General features: G+C 33.0%; 2 protein-coding genes across 3 annotated transcripts; one reads left to right on the top strand and one right to left on the bottom strand.

The window, feature by feature from the left end:
- Positions 1-8207: 8207 nt before the first annotated feature.
- On the top strand, positions 8208-9257 carry LOC132060533 (uncharacterized). 2 transcript variants are annotated; one of them, XM_059453549.1, is made up of 3 exons: positions 8208-8403; positions 8525-8615; positions 8909-9257. In XM_059453549.1, the coding sequence occupies exons 1-3, from the start codon at positions 8215-8217 to the stop codon at positions 8974-8976; spliced, it is 348 nt and encodes a 115-aa protein (XP_059309532.1). In that variant the 5' UTR covers positions 8208-8214; the 3' UTR covers positions 8977-9257. The 2 variants fall into 2 exon arrangements, with proteins under 2 accessions (XP_059309532.1, XP_059309531.1); XM_059453548.1 differs by having other exon boundaries at positions 8808-9257.
- A 2743-nt stretch (positions 9258-12000) lies between these two features.
- LOC132058829 (UTP--glucose-1-phosphate uridylyltransferase) lies at positions 12001-18110 on the bottom strand. Its single transcript, XM_059451199.1, has 21 exons — positions 17988-18110; positions 17776-17823; positions 16897-16988; positions 16674-16764; positions 15804-15864; positions 15649-15726; positions 15500-15550; positions 15315-15388; positions 14681-14753; positions 14503-14560; positions 14306-14352; positions 14147-14212; positions 13817-13849; positions 13357-13409; positions 13192-13267; positions 13051-13107; positions 12866-12949; positions 12666-12767; positions 12476-12580; positions 12281-12352; positions 12001-12197 (listed from the first exon to the last, which is right to left on the bottom strand). The coding sequence occupies exons 1-21, from the start codon at positions 18068-18070 to the stop codon at positions 12171-12173; spliced, it is 1431 nt and encodes a 476-aa protein (XP_059307182.1). The 5' UTR covers positions 18071-18110; the 3' UTR covers positions 12001-12170.
- Positions 18111-20639: the final 2529 nt, after the last annotated feature.

Here is a 20639-nt window from a genome sequence, read left to right as displayed (position 1 = left end):
AGATAGCTTTGGCTGAGAAGGAAGGAATGAAACTGGATATAACAGGTAAAGAGGATGCTAAAGAAAGCATAGTATATGCTATTCTTTTATTGATTAAAATTTTAAACAGAATTGTCATCGATCATCAAAATCATAGAGACGCTAGTCCCTTGGGCTAACGCTAAAATCAAATCCTTATCATTGAGGTTTTTAGTTAACAAAGCTACACAAACTTGGCAGTATATTAGTAGTAACTTTTAAGCCTGTTACTATAATCGGACAACCACGACGACATGAAGAACAGCAATATTTATTATATTAATAGCAAGAACACAGTATGAATAGTACTAATAATAGTAATTAATGATGACGATGACGATGACAACATCAACAACATTAAAAATAACAAAAGATAACCTAAATTATTCTTCTAATAGATCAAATTCATAGGGAAAAAACTCTAAACCTTACTTGTAATTACAAAGAACTCAGAGAGACATTCATAACGGAGTATATGTTTATCCCCATTTTGGAAAGTAGTTATCAAATTTCGAATTTGTTAACTATTAGTTGGGAAAATCTAATTACCTATAACTTAAGATCAAGTGTCCCGATCATCGCCTCATTAGGGTAGGTTGAAACTCACTTATCTCATGAAATTTAATAACAAAATTAATCTCTTACCATTTTCTAACAAATAATAATCTCTCAGAACTCATTAAATCTAATTACAATAATACGGACTTCAAATATTACATTTGGTAAGTTCATTATGATAACAGTCTATTTAAAGACCTTTTACCCTCTTATGAGAAGTAAGTGATATAGAAAACAAAAATAAGTCAAGCTTCTTTATCCTTATTTTGCTCCAAATTTCTGACAAATGGCTTCTCCAAATCAAGAACTTGACCGGTGAGTTCTTTTCCATTTCTCCTTTTTCCCCTTCAATAAAGAAAGATAAATTAGCTATGAAATTCATCACCAATCTATAACTAAAAAGTGTGTAGCTAACAAGGACTTTTTGATAATTCATGGCTAATCTGTGATTAAATAGAGCTAGTGACAGATTTTTATTGTTTAGCTGTAGAAGTTGTCCGCCGCTAATTCTTTTTTTGTGTGTAATATATATTGTTATTTATTTTATAGTCTTATGAAGTTTTTATGGTGCTTACACTTCTTAGTGAGATCGAGGTGGAAAACAGAGAACTTATCATTGAAAATGAAATGCTACTCCGCGAGAATGAATTGCTGAAAGAAAAGCTGAAGAATCTAACTTGCCCTATTTGCGATATCGAAAAATTGCGTGAGAAGAATGCTCATTTGAAAAGACAGGTCAGCTTCATATTGTCAGTGTATATATAACTTAAATCCTATAGATTATTGACCTTATCTCTTTTTTTTTGCAGTGGGAAGTGCTGTCGCGTTTTGTCCAAATTAGGAAGAAAATACATGAAGAGAAGTAGAGTTGGCTCTTGGAATTTCCAGTGAGATTGCATGATTACCATCGTTTCAGTAGTTCTAAAAAATAAGTATTTGTAGCTCTCTCTCTGGAAGGGCAATTTTACTCTTATATAGTAATTAAGTTCATCAAGTTCTAATGGCACTCTAGTGCTCATTTTCAGATTTATGGGCTATCATTTTTATATCTTGATGAAATGATCTATCAGTGTTCTCTTGAAATTATATTGTATCTGTAAAAAGGTATGAAAATAAAATGAAGAAAAAACAAACAAAATTAAGATACAAAATGCATCGGGTCTCATGTTCAAATCTCAGTACAGAGGCAAAAAGTATAAGGTCATTTATTCAAGTTTTGATGAACAAAGTTATTTAGTACTTGTGGTCAGTAAGAGGTCGTACGGGGTCAATCGCACAAATGCGCCTATTTTGGGGTGGTCTTTAATGTTTGCCCATCGAATTTGTGGTCTTTAATTTTTGCCCTTGAACACTATTGGCGCGACATAATTAACTTAGATTTCGCTTGGCAAAGTTTACATTTAGTTTCGGCGTATGTATCATAACATCCCTCAAGTTATGCCGGACAAGACAACTTTCAACACTCAACATAATCTGAAAAAGGGCATAAATTTAGATTAAGCTCAGCAAAGTTTACATTTAGCTTTACATATGTATCATCACATCCACACAAGTTATGCCTAAAAAGTCAAAACTTTCAACACTTAATATAATCTGAAAAATGCTACACAACTTATGCCATAAACTTAGTTCCTACAGAACACCTGCTTCGCTCGGCATAAGTTCAATTTCGGAAGATAAAAATGTTACAAAACTTATGCCGAGCGAAGCAGGTCTGCATATTTTCATTGAATAAGCAACAGGGACAAAAATTAAAGACCACTGATATCCGAGGCTAAAATTAAAGAACAGTGTGTTTGAAGGGCATGGAACGAGGGGTGTTCATGGTTCGGTTTGGGTCGGTTATTGATTAAAATCATAACCAAACCAATTTAGTCGGTTTTTAAATGTCTAAAACCATAACCAAACCAAATAAAATAATAACCACCGGTTTAGTTATTATCGGTTTGGTTCGATTTTTCGGTTTATGACTAGCGTACCATGAGACTTATCAGTAAAACATTAAAAAGTTGAAAAAAGACATGTCTTTTTTTTTTGTTTAAACGATAAATTTTATTTATAGTTTAAGGTAGAATATACATCATAGAAACATTTTCACTATTAGTGATAGTGTTGTACTCAAGTTACTCAAAGTTGCTAAACTATTACATATAGAGCTAAAAACTAACTTAGTAGTGGCTGCACCATTTTTGTCATCTTAATACACATACCTGGAAATAAAGTAGAGCATAGGAGCTTTTAGTTGTTGTTACAAACATACATATTTAATTAAACATAAACATTACCTAAAATTAAAATGAAAATATATGAAATAAAAAAACTTTGTGTAATGATCCCAAACTTTGGGGCAGTACTTGCATTTTGCCCTCAATTCTCCCATTTTATTAAAAAAACTTTGTGTAATGATCCCAAACTTCAGATGTTTTTCTATCATTATCCCCAAGGCTAGGGTCTCGACTACAAGGAGTTGTTCTTTTCTGCTTTTTAGGAGGATTACCCACGGAAGAAGTATTAGGGCATTACCATGTGCTTGAGTTGCAGCAAATGCTGATGTTACTGAAGTATTTTCTAAATATATAGGAACCTCCAAATCTACGACCTCTGTCCTTTTCATATGAAAAATATTAGAAGTTTAGGACCTATTCAGACAGGAAAAAAGAAAAGTATAAATTAGGAAAAAAAAAGAAAAAGAAACAACCTAAAATCAAATGGCTGACAAAGAAAGAATAAAAATTTAAGTTAAAGACATTAGACTCTAACGTGAGCTTCTGTTAGTAGGTTTACACTTAACACTTAAAGGGCTTGTTTGGTTGGGAAACAACTTATCCCGGGATAAGTTATCCCTGGATTAGTTATTCACCCTCAAGGTGGGATAAAATAAGGCTACAATCCTGGAATTAGTTATTCCGGATTTTTATTCCAACCAAACATGGGATAAGGAGGCATTAAATTTTTATCCCAGGACTATTTTTACTTACCCTTCACACCAAACAACTCCAAAAAGTTAAAAGACTTAAAGATATGGGCTTGGACATATTCTTAAAAACATGAGCCTTAAACAATCATGTGAAATAAGTAGACCAAAAATCAAATTAATGATTAAAAGGTATAAATATTTATAATTATTTATGAAAAACTAATATTATACATATAAATAATTATAAATTTTATGTATATAATTTATCGGTTTGGTTCGGTTATTTATTCGATTATTTTTTAATAGAACCATAACCAAACCAAATATTATCGGTTTTTAAAATTTAAAACCAAATCAAACCAAACCAAACCAAATGTCGGTTTTTTTATTCGATTTGGTTTTGGTTTTAACCAAAACTGTGAACAGCCCTACATGCAATCCGCGCAAAAACTTCGGTCGTAGGTACTAACATTAAAATAATTATCGAATTTGAAACGAGATAAACTATTATCATGCATAATATTTGCTTTATCTTTTTCTTTTGTAGGCGAACATTAAGAGTACACACAAATTTTACACCAGAAGCTAACAAGTTTGGCAATTTCTTGCGCCCGCACACAGCAACATACACACATTAGTTGGAAAACAAATTGATGTCTCACGTATGTCCTCTTCCTCGGTCCTCAAATACCAAATCTTTTCAACAAAAATAAAACTAGAATTTATTTTACACAATTGTTTGCCTCGCCCATTCTATCTGGAGGTTTCAAAGTTGTTCTTCAATGTTTTTTTTTTTTTTTTTGGCTCTGCTCTAACTTCTTGTTGAGGGCTTTGTGAAACGTGGTTATAATTAGTAGTATGCATTTTCCAATTTAATGGAACTTGCACGACACGAAATTAGATTAGGACCAATATATTTTCGAATAATGAATGATTAAACAAAAGAAGAAGTTTTTTTCTGCAAAAGAAAAATGAGAGAGAAGGAAGGTATGTTTATACCAACCCAATGAATGCATGACGTATGTTTGAATATTCACAGCTATTACATGACCATGATTAATTAATATATACTTTTACTTCATAAATCACTTAATTATGAAAATTTTTAATGTAAACACACGGTGCGAATAAGATTTTTTACAGAAACTAGTATAGAAAACACAAACAGCACGAAATTAAGTGGTTCGTGAAGATTAATTGAACTTCTTTGCTAATTAATCATGTTCATCATGATATTATTGCTTATAAAACGAAGGGAATATACTCGTCCATTATGAACTGAACATCTACTAGTATAATAATCATTAATAAACAAGTTAAAATTCGAGCCTCTATATATTTTAGGCTTTAAGTTTTATTCACCGGTAGTCTTAAAATTTCCTTATAATATCAATATTTTTGACCTACTATAGAAGATTCTTTTCCATTTTCTAATGTTACCAATTAATTTTTGCAAAAAGCATAGCCTGCCGGCTGCAATTGTCTTAATTTTAGTAAAACAGTTCCTTATACAGTCAGACCTCTCTATAACGGCATCCGCATATAACAGCACCTCTGTATAACAGTCAAGTCTTTTCGGAACCGATTTTTTATGTTATAATTTACTTCTCTATAACAACATTTTACCTATAACGGCAACAACCAAATTTATAATAGTAGTTCTTTGTAAAATTACCCCCAATATAACAGCTATCTTCTTTTTTAGGTAATATAATAATTAACCATCTTTATAAAAATAGAATATCTTTGATTACCAATAATAAGTGTAGAGATTTTGACCAAATATTCGATCCTTTAATACAATATTTATGATAAAAAATATCATATGAATATATATATGGTCATCATTAAAAGATTTTCCTTCGTTATACAAAGTGTGATTAAGCTTAGAATTTGGCAATTAAAAATGAAAATTAGATTTTATGTATCTTTTTTACCTATAACAGCAAAATATTACTTAAATATCAATCTTTGTTATAAGTGTATAACAACAATTCTCTATAACGGCCAAAAAATTTCGGACCCAACGATACTGTTATAGAGAGGTTTGACTGTATTATAAGTATATTTTACCTATTGAATGTTTTCCATTTTTTAAAAGTTACCAATTAATGTTTGCTCAGGGTTTTACCTCAGTTACGTTACCCTCAACCTAAGTGTTTTATTCCGCGTATTTGCAGTTTCACTTTGAAGAATACAATTCTCAAATATAAACCAACAATGAGGATCATTAACACTGGACAGAGCCTTTTCATGGTTTATATGATCTTCTTGCTGGTTTCGTTCTCTGGTCTATGATCGTTCTCTTCTCCTTTTCTTGTTTTTTTATCATTATTTTTTGAAAAATCTAAATTTATGATTTCATGTAGCAAGATCTTACTTTGATTCTTTTTTTTTTTTTTGGGGGCCGGGGGGGGGGGGGGGGGGGAGGGATTTTTGCGCCTTAGGAATTGATTCCAATGTCCCTTTCTCACTGTCTTGAATGTTGATCAAAATCTTGAAGCATGCAGTGATGCAAACTAATCATGTATTGAGACTAGTAAAGGAAAGTCATGGTGATGGCGACGAGAAACGCATAAAGCCTTCACCGGGCTTGCAATGCTCAAAAGACAGCATCCTAATAAACCAAGGTCCCTCAGGGACACTTCCAAATGACATACCGACGTACACTGTCATAATTGAAAACGTGTGCATGGCAAAAAGTTGTACTGACATTCACTTCTCTTGTGGTGAATTAGCCTCAGCAAGACTTATAAATCCCAAGATTTTTAGGAGACTCAGCGTTAATGACTGCCTTGCCAATGATGGAGCGCCTCTTAAACCTAGCTAGTGGAAACTCACTTTTACATATGCCAATACCTTCTCGTATCCTCTTCTGTTTCTTCAGCTACGTGTTAGCTAGATATGGCTTTGTTTAATAGAAAAGTCTATTAATACAACGTAGAATGAGCACAAAAGCTCGAATAGGGTTGAGATAGATATACAGTCAAACCTCTCTATGACAGCATCATTGGGTCCAAAAATTTTCAGTTGTTATAGAGAATGACTGTTATACACCTATAACAGCATTGATATTTAAATAATATTTCGCTATTATAGGCAAAAAAGATGCATAAAATCAAATTTTCATTTATTTTATTGTCAAATTCTAAGCTTAATCACACTTTGTATAACGAAGAAAAACCGTTTAATAATGAAAATATATATATTCATATGATATATTTTGTCATAAATAGTGTACTAAATGATCAAATATTTGGTCAAAATCTTTACTTTTATTATTGATAATCATATATATTCTATTTTTAGAATATATATAAAGATGTTTAATTATTATATTACCAAAAAAAAAAGATAGTTGTTATATGGAGTAATTATACAAAGAGTATTATATAAATATGGAAATGCTATTATAGAGAAGTAAAATATAACATAAAAATCGGTTTCGAAAAAATTTGATTGTTATAGAGAGGTACTGTTATACGCGGGTGACATTATAGAGAGTTCTGACCGTAAAAATTTTATATTATATAGTTGATTTTGGTAGAAGTATAGTTAGCTGATTCATTGATTGCACTAGTTACGATTTTATATGATTGATTAAAGCCCAAGGCCTTGCTCAAAGGATCAACTGCCAATTCCAACATTGTTATAGGGAGGCAAATCAGGTAGCAGATGCTTTGGCTAAGTGGAGTATCAACCATCAAGATTATTTCTTCACCCTCGAGGAACTACCACATAGTGCGAGAGGACCATGAGAATGGATCAACTTTAAGTACCCTCGCTAAGACACAAACACGGGAAGCATAATTTTTGGTGAAGCTTAAACTTGTTGATTATATTATATAGTTGATATTGGTATAGTAGGTTATTTTGTATAGTTAGCTGATTCATTGATTGCTTCTTGTAGTTACGAAATTGATTCAAAAAAAATATGATTGATTAAAGCATTATTAGTACTGCTCGCTTCTTTTGGGCACTCTTTGTGCATGCTATCATTAGTATCCTAGTTCTGAGTCTAATCTATATAAATATATAAAAGCATATCAGAATTCTTATTTATCTTTTTTCTTAAATTTTTTGCAATATTCCTTATTTTTCCGAATTTTCTGCTTGATTCACACCCAAAAAAAAAAAAAAAAAAAAAAAAAAAAAACTGCGTCTCTTGAATTTTTAAAAACATGAAACGTCACGTCTTTCTTCACTGTTCCTAATTGCCGCCTCTTCGGCTTCTTTCTCCCAACAAAGATTAAGTTTTGCTCTTTCTTCTTTAACCATTCATATCCATTGCTATCATTGCTGGAGCCATAGCCGAACAACATATCGTACACATAATTGTTGTAGAAACGAGGCAATACTCCGCTCCTAATCGACGTTTCCTGTTCTAAATTTCTTTTTTCCTTCTCCGACTTTGCTGAAATTGAATACACTATCTTTGTCAGAACGTCATGTCGGATTCTTACTGGATGTGCTCCGGGGATCCCTCCCTCTGATTGCAACAAAATTACTTCGGACCAAATATGATACCTACGTCCACTTCCATTCTATTGATTAAGAAGTCAAGAGAAGGATGATATCAATGAAAGGATGGTGATAATCAAGATGGAAAGGAAGATGTTAAACTGGTTTTGGAGAATAGGATTATAAAAGTGGAGGAGGAAGATGCTGAAGTTAATTTGGGAAAAAGTGAGAGGGAGCCTAAATTTTCAGTTCTTGAATCTATGAATATTGAAGAAGATGAGAATGATTTGGTTTTCTATGCCATTCAAAAAGGGATGTCTATGGATAATTGTTCAACATGGAACATGCCCAAGAAGCATATAGATATCACCAAGTTCAAATTCTTGCAGCTAGGAAAAGGGAAGAAGAATACAAAGAACAGAAAGAGGAAAATTGAGATGTTCCACCAGGTACATACTACAAAACCTAGATAATCAATTCATCTTCAGAAGAAGTTCCCCAAATTCCAAATAATGAAACTGATGGAGAAGTGTCAATTGTGACTGAAATTCCTAATTTTGGATCAAGCAGATGAGGATCAATGTCATGAAGAACTTACTTCATACATACATGAAGAACTTTCCACAGAAGTCTGCTCATTTCCATGAAGTTGAAATTCATGGTAAGTTCCAGCTTCCTTTCCTTACACTGTAAGATCAATTTTTTGTATTCTCTTCGCAGCTAGGATTCTGTTATTCTCTCTTTACTGATTATTTCTTTGTAAGAAGTCAAATGAGGAGTAAACTCTTTCCCTCAAGGTTTTATTGTTACAAAGTTACTACTCCATTTTTTGTGTGTGTGTATGTCATATTAGGTCCTAAAGAAGACCAAGAAATAGAAGTAGAATTGAAAACATTATCAGTTGATTTGGTCCAAGTCATTTTGAGATCTGAATTGTGATATTCTCTTTGGCAGACATAACTTCTATATATACCCACAACAAGCAATGCGCGGCCAATCCCACGAGTTCCTTTTTCAGATAACCTCACTTGATTTTTTGGCAAAATTTCAGCTTGATTTTGAATGTGTGCATATGTGAAGGTAAGTCCTTAACTTCATGTTTTCTCCTAGACAACCTAATGCAATTATAACATCTTTACCGTTTGTAATCAACTTTGGTCTATTGCTACCTTTCGGCTTTAACTTTTCTCAACTTTCGAGATTTCAGCTGACTCGAATTTAAAAGAAAGGTTTAAACCATAAATCTATATGTACATATATAAAGCTGGGAATAAAAAGGAGATGTGACACTTTCCTATGCCCAGCAATGCATCTATATCTTTTCTCCTTTTTTGGACAATTTTTCACTTTTCCCCTTTTTTGGCCTATTTCTTTCATTTATTATTTATGTGTGTTTCATAGGAAAAACTCAACAATCGCTTTTAATTTTTACAACCAACAGCGGCTTCCTTATTTACATTCTTTTCTTCTTTCCCTGGCTTACCACGGGTTATGATGTCTATTGACGGAAACAGAGTGCCTCCATCCTCTTTTTCTTTATAAACCTGAATTGCATATTTGGTTACCACCTTTTATTATATATGTTAATTGGCAAAGTTGTTGCATGAGAGAAGATAATCTTAGCCACTGTCATTTGTTATACACTGATGCATCTGGTGCTTTTGTACTATATATATATGGGCCTAAGAATGCAAATCACATGTATCAATATAAATTGGTTGAGGAATTTGACACTAAATTCATTTTTAGGTAGAAGTACAGCTTTTTGTGGGAAATGAATACAATGTTTGTAAACAAAGTTAATTGAGCATGATTAGGATCGCAGAAGAAACAAATATGTTCCATTCGCCTTTTAACTTTTAGCCAATAACAGAGACATCAACACTTAATTAAGAAAAATTACCGATAACAGAAATTCATGACTTAGAAGTTGAAAATCCCAATAAATGTTTTGTGGATAAGTAGTCCTAGGTCCTTACAAAATACTTCACATGAGAAATGTTGTTTTTGTAGTCCATGATAAATGGTAAATGGTTAAGTTCAAGTTGGTGGAATCCTATGACATCTTGAGTAAAAAATCTATATCATATAATTTACCTATCGTGTAATTTACCTTTTTTTGTATTCATTAATTTTTCTATCCCATGAGACATGGAGATGCTATACTCGGTATCCACTGTTGTTTTTCAAACTATATTCTTTAGGCACTTTCCTATTGGAGCTCTAGAGAAGGAATTTTTTATGATAAGAAAAGCAAGATTGTCAAAATCATAGATCCTCACAGAAGACATGCTAGAAAATACCCCGGAGTTTAAAAAAACATGTTACAAAATGCTTACTCACAAAGAACAATAATCGAGTTTTATTACCTATATAATAGCTGCTTGGCAGATTAATTTTCTTTTGGCACAGGCTTTTTGTCAAATATTTTATCTATTGGAGCTTCTAATTCCTTATGCCTAACCGATATTTCTATGCAAATTTGTTAGTTTTAGAGTTCGTAAATAATACTAATTTTGATACAATGAAGCGCACTATGAAATTCATTTGAGTTGATGGTAATATAATTTTATCAAGTTTATGACAACTATTTATTTGTTAGTTCAATGAGGTTGTGATTGACTTTCTTCACAGTCTAACAGATATTGTTTTTTTGAGTGACGAATTCGAAAATTGCACAGAGAAGAAAATCCAGCTAATATCTCTGAAATAGAAAAAGAAGCAAACAATAAGAAGGATAAGATTAAAGTGCCTATTGCAGAAGAGGACAATATTGAATTTCCACATGAAGATTAATCATTTCACTGAGCAATGTGTTTATAACAATGTCTCACCCAATTTACAATAAACCTGAATGTGAATTTCTCACATAACATGTTACTTTCTTCTGAATAGTCACTTTTTGATTTTAAATTTTAGGCTTAAATCAAAGTTGTAATTTGAAAAACTGCGGAACAAGAGACTCACTTAATAGAAACCAATAGAATTCAATGGTTTGTTTAGTTCAACCAGACACCATGTACTCTATTGTATAGCGTAAAGGGGCACCAATTTGCGCTACATCACAAGTGTATTTTATTTGTTCTCTTGACCTTAATTTGGAAGAATTCAGGAATGTACTTCATTTAGAGATAGTCAATTGGTTATGAGTGGAAAATGTTATAAGATTAGCTTATCATGCCACTATTCAGTGGCCAACAGGTACGTTTATTGTGGATATGCACTTAATTTGCCTTATGCAAAACCATAATAAAATGAATTTTCATATAAAGCTGTAATTATTTCTCGGTGAATCGTAGGAAATGGACTATCATTCTTCTTAACACTCATAAACCACATAAACCCCATCTTGACACCAAGCTGCACCTACTCAATAGTTGAAACAAAATTACGTTAAGAGAAACTGGAATTGGGACTCCTCTGTTATGTTCGAAACATTGTTCTAAATATCATTTTTTTTTTTTTTATACAAGAAACGACCATTAAGTTATTTGTATCATTCGGATATTATATACAGAAACTTAATGAGGTCGTTTACCACCGCGCGAAGCGCGGGTAAATTACCTGGTTAATTAATTAATTCATGGCATCAATGCAATAATGTGTATTCAAAGTCCGTAGTAAGTTGTGCTTCATTAATTTAATAATGCCTATTCGAAGTGGATATAAACTAGTATAAAGGATAAGCAAATATTGCACAACGCCAACAACTAAAAGGACCGGCGCGTACACTCAATTCTTACACCGGAAATTTTTATCAAATCAATAAAGACATACCATCAATCTACGACAATTAACTAATTCATATATTCACTTCTTTAAGGTCACTTAACCATGGTAAATTGTACCCAAACCTAGTGTTTACACCAAACCAGTATATGCACACCATGTATTTGTATATAGACTTTATGTCACTTAACCATGATTAATTAATCCATACTTTCACTTTATTAAATCACTCAACCATATTAAGTTTGAATTCGTTTGGTGTAAATACATTGAATACCCATGAAAATAAAATGGGAAGTAGAAAAGCTACAGAAATATGAAGGAACAAACTTACTCTGAAATAGACGTTTTGTATTGTATCAACGGTTCCATTAACAAACAAGCAAAATTGTTCGTTTATTTAAAGGGACAATTTTACATTCACTACAAACATATGAAACATACTCGATTGCAGACTCGCTACGTCTATTTAGCACCAACACCTCTTCTATATATCCTCGGGTCCATTGATATCCTGTAAATGAATGAAACATCAGGCAATCGAGTTAAATCTGGATCTGGTAGCTCCATTAGGTGTTCAAATAGAATGTATTTTACCTTGTTTGCAATCACTGCGCCATCTGGAATTTCTAACTTCACTCCGGATTTGGCAGCAACGCTCACTTTCCCCTGTATTGTCAGAACAAGAAGATTCAAGACACCATTAGATTTTCACACCACAAATCAAAAATAGAATAATGCCATTGATAGGTCGTCAAAAGGAGCACTCAGAAACAAAGATTTGCTAATCACCTTCAGGGTAACGCCAGATCCGAACCATACATCACCAGTCACCTTCAAGCTATCTAGATCAATGATGCTGGGAATAGACTTGAAACGACCTAAGAAGTTGGCCACCTGAGAAAAAACAAGACAGTAACTGCATTCAGCCAAATGTCGCGTTAATCTACAGCACTAATCTACTTGAGGAGTTGGTGCTAACCTTCTTGAATTCAGGTCCCAACTCGATAGATGGGTTAGATGGATTAGACCTGGCCGGGTTCCGGATGACATAGCCCTCATCAGTCAAGGTGTAAAGATCAGACTGCAAAGATATACAGGTGATGAGCACACTACATATCATTTAAGCTACTTGAAGATGGATAGTATCGTAAATCCACGCAATGCCAGATCATAATTAACCTGAACAAGGAGCAGATCTGAAGTTGCTTTCACTGGAAGGAAACGAGATCGAGGAACATTAGCACCAATTGCCCGGTCAAAGAACTGGTTGAATAAAATGGTAAAATTAGTAATGATAGACAGGAGCAAAGACATTAAGGATGATGTTGGGTATTTAAAGATACAGAGTTAAGGTTTGGTATTACCTTAATCGCAGCACCGGCAGCAGTTTCAAGTTGAAGAACTTTGACCCCATCCACTTCCTAACAATGAAAATCGGCTAACATCAGACACCTATACAACATGTTGGAACCTTGAACACATGCTAAACAAGCAGAAATTGATACCTTCGGGTTGGGAATAATCTCCATCTTGAGTGCATCTGCTTCTACAAGTCTTTTAATAGCACTCAGATTCACCCACCTGCACAACAGCAAGGGCTCAGTCAGCACATGCTTCATTGACAAGGAATAAACCTTAGGTCATAAGAGATACGACTATCTTCGACTTACAAGTTGTTGGTGTTGAAAATTTTGAATTTTTCAATTGACTTGAATTCATTGACCTGTACCAAGCAAGTGAAAACTGAACGTCAAATTAACTATCTCTTGGACGAAATGGGAAGCATCACATACATCTTCATGTTAAAGGATAAAATGCCAATTGGCGAAGAAAAGGTAATGCAACCTCAAAATCATCTTGTTGAATAATATCAAATATTGATCCAGGAGAATAAATGAGCATTTACAACTTGACACTAGATATATACATTTCAACAATATATTCTAGTCCAATTAGAACTGCTGACCAAAGTATAGTAGTATATTTGGAAAGCTCAGTCACCTTTCAGCTTCCATGCCTTTTAATAACATTTTATATATAAAGCAGCAAAGGGAGAAACTAAGGAAGAAATGGGAGATATATAAAGCAGCAAAGGGAGAAACTACGGAAGAAATGGGAGATATAACTCACATGTTCATCAGGCACTTGTGCTATTTCCAGAAGCTGCAGCACCACACAAGAGAAGATTAATAAGCAACTTTTGCATAAGTAACACATAGATATGATGCAAAAGGCATGCAAGCAGCGCCACAACTATTCTAAGTCTCTCAGAAGCGAGAAGATTGCAAAGAGTGCCAGCTTATGCAATTCAAAGTTCAAACTGAAGTAGACCATATCTAGGTAGTTGTATTTATTTGTAGGTTGTTTTCGACAAGTCTATATCCAACCAGATGATACATAGACAGGAATTGCTTCTGAGCTTCAGTTATAAGAATATAAAATGCAGATAAACAAAGTTACCTGTACTTTTCCTTCATAAGAGATTAAGGTGCCACCTTTGACATCAGCTAAAGTTTTGGGTGTAACCTGCAATACTCATTAAGCTGTAAAATTGCAGAAAGTAGATACTATTTTCAACTCGGAAGATGAAGTTTTAAAAGAACAGTATCAAGGTAGTACCTCCATGCAATACTCATTCTTGTTCTGGATCAAATGATTTAGGATTTCTGCAATGTCAATTAAGGAAAAGACAATGCACTTTACATGGCAATTGATAATAGGTTAACTGTCAAAACCTTCTTCATGATTGAGATGGTATTAAATGCATATTAACGAACTGTAGTTTCATCAACAATGCAAAATTATAGCAAGGATACTCAAATCAACAATGGCGCCCAAGTTATCTGAGTTTGCAACAAAGACATATTCCTTGCCCTGCAGATGATTGAAAAATATAATAATTAATCGGCAACATTTCTAGCAAACGGCAAATGTAAAAATGGTTGCCAGAACGCCTGCCATAATAAGAAGAAGGCAATGTCATGAGCAACAAACCTTTGCTAGTAGTGCATCAAGCTTTCCACTATTCATCAAAGAAGGGAAAACATCACCATGACCTGGAGGGTACCTGTACATGAGCAATGTCATGAGCCAAGTGAATGTACAAGTCATATCTACAAAACAAAGGACTAGAAATGATGGACAGGGAGTCATATTTCTTAAAGTGTACTCCGATTGGATACACTGTTTGAAAAAAGCAATCCAACAAAATAAACCCATGAATTAGCCAGCTTTACCAAACAACTTTGTCTCACAACAGTAATTACCTGCATTTCTGGTTATCGTTCTTGAAGCAGAAAAAATAGTAGCATACATAAATATAGAGACAAGAAAATGGGCGCAAAGCTAACCGAAGATAAATTTTCATTATCAGTTACAGGTTACTTAGATCAACAGAACGATGATACCCCAATTGCCAACAAAAGAAACAGCAAAATCATAATTTCAACTGTTACGATTTAGATCTAACTATATCTCAATAAAATGATTCATATCTAACTTTGTTATTATAACTCAACAGGGAGCCCAACAGGTTACATGTTCCAGAACTTGAATTAAGATTCAATTTTTTTTAAAAATAAAATCAAAATAATCATCAGGAAAACCTCATCTTCAACTGTCAAATTACCATCCGTCTTTTCCAGAATTTCCTTTGCATGGAAGTGGGGCAAAGTCTTCAATAACCAGGCGGGGGTACTGGCTCTGTAAATATTTAACAGAATACGTTAAATCTCTCTTTACAAATCCAAAACTTCTCCTGTGGAGATACAAGCTGATAGATACCTGATATCACTAATGGTAAGTCACACTAACCTGATTGAATGTATGAATATCAATGTTTGAGTTTGCATATTTTTCTACAATCTACAAAGAGAATGCAATGGCAAGATGTCAGCACTTGCGCTCAGCCAAACAGGAAAACTTAACCGTGGAAGAGAAGACATCAAGTTATATTATTTCACCTTCAGTGTATCATCATGGGTGTTGAATGAATTCATCAAAAGCAGGGGAACACTGCATCCAAACTTGGCATTGAGGGCCTACAGAACAAGAGTTGTGAACAGGAAAAGCTAGGAATACCATAACGGATTACAATGTTCCATTAATATGCAAGTACCTCAATTTGCTTGACAATCAAGTCAAGGAATGTCAAACCATTACGAACTTCAATAACTGATCTGCAGAAAAAAAAAATTAAAAAAAAATCAAGATTTATGCATCTATAAGATCGACAAAAACAAAAGCTACAATATTTCTTTCAAAAGGAGAACACCATCTCCGTCTGCAGTTGCAAGTTTCTGAAAGCTAATATATCTGACAATAGGAGGAAGGCCAGGTCTTCCCAACTTTTTTTTCTCTAGCTTCAAGCGTACAAATGCTTCAAGAAAAAAATATGCATGGTAAAAGGTGAAACACATTTGGTGAAGTCGCATTATATGTATTCACAGGAGGACAGATCCTATCCTCCGACGGGTGAGCTGAATGATTGAATCTGACCTAATTACAAGTAAACATAACCATCTTAATTTTACTGCTATCTGAGTTCATAAAACTTAAAAGGCATCACAAGCAGCAAATTTGTATGGTAGGAGTATCTATTTTATCGTATTCCAACTCCGCCAAATTCTATTGGTACTTAGATTACGTAATGGTTGAAGATGCCCTCCATCAACCAGAATACACAACTTAAACTACTCCCCCATCTCATGACTTCGTGTATTAAGAAACACAATACACAACTCAGAAATTCTCGGGGTCCCATCAGATGAGTCTACAAAACGGCATCAGATGAAAAATGACATAGAAGGTTGAGTACGGCACTCTGGATCCACCAACAGTATTTCACTTTCAAACAATTGGTGCCGTTAAAAGATGGGTTAACGAAAACAAAACAAGCTTAATGAAGTCACATTTGCAATATACTCTGTTTTCGATACTTTTAGACTTAAAATTGGCTAGAAAAAAAAAAAGAGCTGCAAATACATACTTGGGACCAGTGCATCCCATTGTTGTTCCCAAGCCTCCATTGAGCTTCAGGACAACAAGTTTGTCCAAAAGCTTCTTAGTCTCTGCGGGATCTGCATAGATCAAGATAATTAAGCATCTCGAGGTAAATGTTCAAACGGATCCAATTCCAAACAATCCATGCTGACATTTCTTGATAATGATATGACAGATTACAAAAACAATAAACTTTGTAATACAAATACCTTCAGAAAGAGGTGCTAACTTGTCATAAGGCACCACCACCTCATCAGTCGGCGTCTGGATCTTACTCCAGTCAATGTGTTGTGCTTCACCACTACGATCACCAATGCCACAACAGATCAACAGTCAATAACCAAAACTAAAACATACAAAAATCAGAAACGCGAAGTGATTCGCGCTTTGCCGGCTACAAAACTAACTTGATCTGAGAATGATCGGAAATTTATCTAAATTTTGCCCAAAAAAAAAAAAAAAAAAAAAAAAAAAAAAAAACACACAAATCATCAACTGATCAACAAGAACCTCAAATCACGTAATTATTCAGCATTAAATCACAACAGATACAGTCAATATACCAAAACTAAAACATACAAAAAAGTAAGAAATGCAAAGTGATTCGCGCTTTGCAAGCTATAAACTAACTTGATCTGTAGAAGCTTGGAAATTGATGATCAACAACATTCTCAAATCACATAAATATTCAGCATTAAATCACATAAAAAAATATGATAAATTATAACCAAAACATACAAAAAATCAGGAATGCGAAGTGATTCGCGCTTTGCGAGCTACAAACTAACTTGATCAGCAAAAGCTTGGAAATTCATCTAAATTTTCCAAATACTTCAAAAGCACTACAAATCATCAACTGATCAACAACGATCTCAAATCACGTAATTATTCAGCATTTAAATCACATTAAAAAACTGACAAAATTATAATTCAAATCATTATTCTACAGATCATCAACTGAATTTAAGCAAGAGAGTATCAAATCACGTAATTATTCAGCATTTAAATCACATCAAAAAATCTGATAAAATTACAATTCTCACTTAGTAAAGCAATAATCAGAAAAATAATAATAACTGAAACTGCACCTTAGATAGCGACCGACAAGGTTAATAAATCCAGATTTCTCATTTTCACTGCCAAAAAAAAAAATCAAAAAAATTAATCAGCATCTGGATCCAAAAACAACATGATTCTATAACTCAGCAACAAAACTAACAAAAAAAAATGTAAAAACAGCATGAAAACTTTTTTTAAAAAAAAAAAAAAAAAACTACAAATGAAAATTTATCAAAATGACCTGATTTGGTTAAGGGAAGCGACAGCAGATTTGAGATTGGTGAGTTTTTCGGTATCTGAAGGAGAGAGAGTTGCTGTAGCCATAGTTGTGATCTTCTACAGAGAGAACCGAAAGTTCTCGAAAAGTGTGTGAATTTGAAGCAATTTGCCAGTGATAGAGTGAGTGTGTGTGAATGAAGGGAAAGAATATTTATATGGGAAAGATTATTTATATGGGTAGTGAGAGTAGTGAGATGTACGTAAAGCGTAGTGGTATTTTTTGGAAACATGTGGCACTTAAAGACACGTTTGGCCATGAAAGTTTTTTACCTTTTTTCGGAAAAGCGTTTTCACTTTATTTATTAGAAAACACCAAAAAAATTCTTTTCATTTTTTTTTTTTTCATTTTTTTATTTTTTAATACATCCAAATAATTAAATATTTTTTATAAAAATTATAACTAAACACAACTCCATCTTCAACTCTGAAAGAAAAGAAAGGAACTTGGGAAAATTTTCTTTTATTCACCGTGTGTTTTACAAAGCAGCGTATGCTTTATATATATACACAGGGGCGGATGTAGCTTAATATATAGGGTCCTCAAATGGGAATAAAAATATTCTATCTCTAATAGATTTGTATTGAAAAATTGAAATATATAGCAAATCAATGGAGCTATTAAATTAGATACCCATAAGATAACCATTCTCTTTATATTTTTTAATTTGATATTTGTATTGAAAAATGGCTTTTTTGTGTACCCACAAATATATATCCTCGAATCCGCCTCTGTATATACACCAAGGCAGCCTAAATTAAGAGTCCTAATAAAACTCTATCTCTAATAGATAGACTCCTAATGAAACTACTTGAGATGATAAGCATTCACTATGTACAATATAAATACAACTACAACTCTATATAAATTAAAAAAACAGAACAGAGAATATATTTACTGCTTGGTCCTCTACAACTTAAACTTGTGGCTGACATAACAAATAATGACTGGCTGCTGTTCGGTCCAAACACATATAGCCCAATGAACAGATGAGCGTATTTTTCATCTCCTTTGTTTGCTAAGTCAAGGAACTGAGCTGCTATCTTCATCTCCGTCGACATAACTCCAAAATATAGATATTAATTTTTGAAAAATATTTCAATGATTTTACAACTTAAACTTGATGGCAAACGCAAATAATTTTGTATTTTTTTTTCTTAAGGACCTGTATTTTTATTTTGCCCACCAGAATTATTCACTTTTTCCCCTATTTTTTTTTTTTTTATTTCTTGATTTTTTGAAAATCAATGGCTATTTTTTGTACTTGTTTGATGTATTTGAAATATTCCATTCCAAAACCACCTAAAATAATTTTTTTTTTACTTTCAATACATTAACAACTATGGATTCTTTGCAAAATTATAACCAAATACAACTCCATCTTCAAAAGTTCTAGATAAAGTGAAAAATATTTGGTAGGTGTTTGGCCATGAAAATAAAATATTTTTCATTTGGAATTTTAAAGTTGAAGATGGAGTTGTGTTTGGTTATAGTATTTACAAAAAATATTTTATTGTTTGAATGTATTGAAAGTGAAAAAAGTAATAATAGGTTTTTAGGTGTTTTTCAAAATCCGAAATACAACTTTAAGTTGTATTTGGAATTTCCATAGCCAAACGTTAATTTTGAAATAAAGTAAAAACATTTTTCGAATAAAATGGAAAAGTCTTATGGCCAAACGGGTCCTTGATTTCTATGGCCAAACGCCTACTTAGATAACAAAAAAAATAGATAAAAAAAAAAAAAAGGGCAAAAGGACTTAATTGAATTGTAATTTATCAGATTTTAGTCAAAAAGTAAAATAACGTGCAATATTGAGAGAAAAAAAATCTTTGTAGTCTAGATATTTCTACAAACTTTATGCTGGTAACTTTGTATAGTCAATTTTAATTAATTAGGGATTAATATCACCTCCAAATAGGATAAATCTAACTATGAATTATATAATCCAAAATAATTTGGCATGACGCATTTAAAAGAATTCTCGCTTTTTTTTTTAGGAGAGGGGGGTGGGGGTGGTAGAGGGAATATGAGGAGGTGGTAAGAATATGCCAGGAATAAAACTTTGGTTTGGCTAGGAATTTTGAGGGTCGTTGGGAGTGGGGACAAAGGTCAATCTTTAGATCTACGATTAAATGCACCAACTGATCAAAGGCCTTTGGGCATATTGATTCAATCTCGAGATTAATTCGATAATGAATTTTTAAGCAATGATCTCAATTCTCATTTATGATTTTTTTATATGATGTAATAGACCATTTTTTTAAAATCGCTTAGCCCATTGATCTTTTTCTTTCAAAAAAGACATTATACGGATAAGTTGATGTCAAAGTGGGAAGGGAAAGGAAATGTTTAGTTTATATACAGTTATTATCGTATAATTTTTAATTGTGGTTCGGCCTTTCAATAAGCAATCAGCTCGTGGTGTTGTCAGACTTAATATTGATTGCAACATTTGTCGGATAATACACTATATTGAGATAAAAAAAATCTTTGTAGGATAGTAACGCGGTAACTTTGTATAGTCAATTTTAATCATACAATGTACACTCTTAATTTGAGTTTTAGCGATAGTCAGTTGTCCTTGTTCTCGCTCTTTCTAAATTGTGCCCTATA

The sequence above is a fragment of the Lycium ferocissimum genome, chromosome 6, assembly GCF_029784015.1.
Source record: "Lycium ferocissimum isolate CSIRO_LF1 chromosome 6, AGI_CSIRO_Lferr_CH_V1, whole genome shotgun sequence".
NCBI classification, from domain to species: domain Eukaryota; kingdom Viridiplantae; phylum Streptophyta; class Magnoliopsida; order Solanales; family Solanaceae; genus Lycium; species Lycium ferocissimum.
Note: the sequence above shows the minus strand (reverse complement) of the source record. Positions and strands in the feature narration are given on the sequence as shown.

Coding starts and splice junctions, on each gene's coding strand:
- LOC132058829 (XM_059451199.1), bottom strand. CDS start 18,070: ATGGCTACAGCAACTCTCTCTCCTTCAGATACCGAAAAACTCACCAAT. Junction 15,551..15,648: donor CCCATGATGATACACTGAAG/GTGAAATAATAT, acceptor TTCTCTTTGTAG/ATTGTAGAAAAATATGCAAA. Junction 12,950..13,050: donor CTGCCGGTGCTGCGATTAAG/GTAATACCAAAC, acceptor TTATTCAACCAG/TTCTTTGACCGGGCAATTGG.
- LOC132060533 (XM_059453548.1), top strand. CDS start 8,215: ATGAATATTGAAGAAGATGAGAATGATTTGGTTTTCTATGCCATTCAA. Junction 8,404..8,524: donor AAATTGAGATGTTCCACCAG/GTACATACTACA, acceptor TGGATCAAGCAG/ATGAGGATCAATGTCATGAA. Junction 8,616..8,807: donor CCATGAAGTTGAAATTCATG/GTAAGTTCCAGC, acceptor ATGTCATATTAG/GTCCTAAAGAAGACCAAGAA.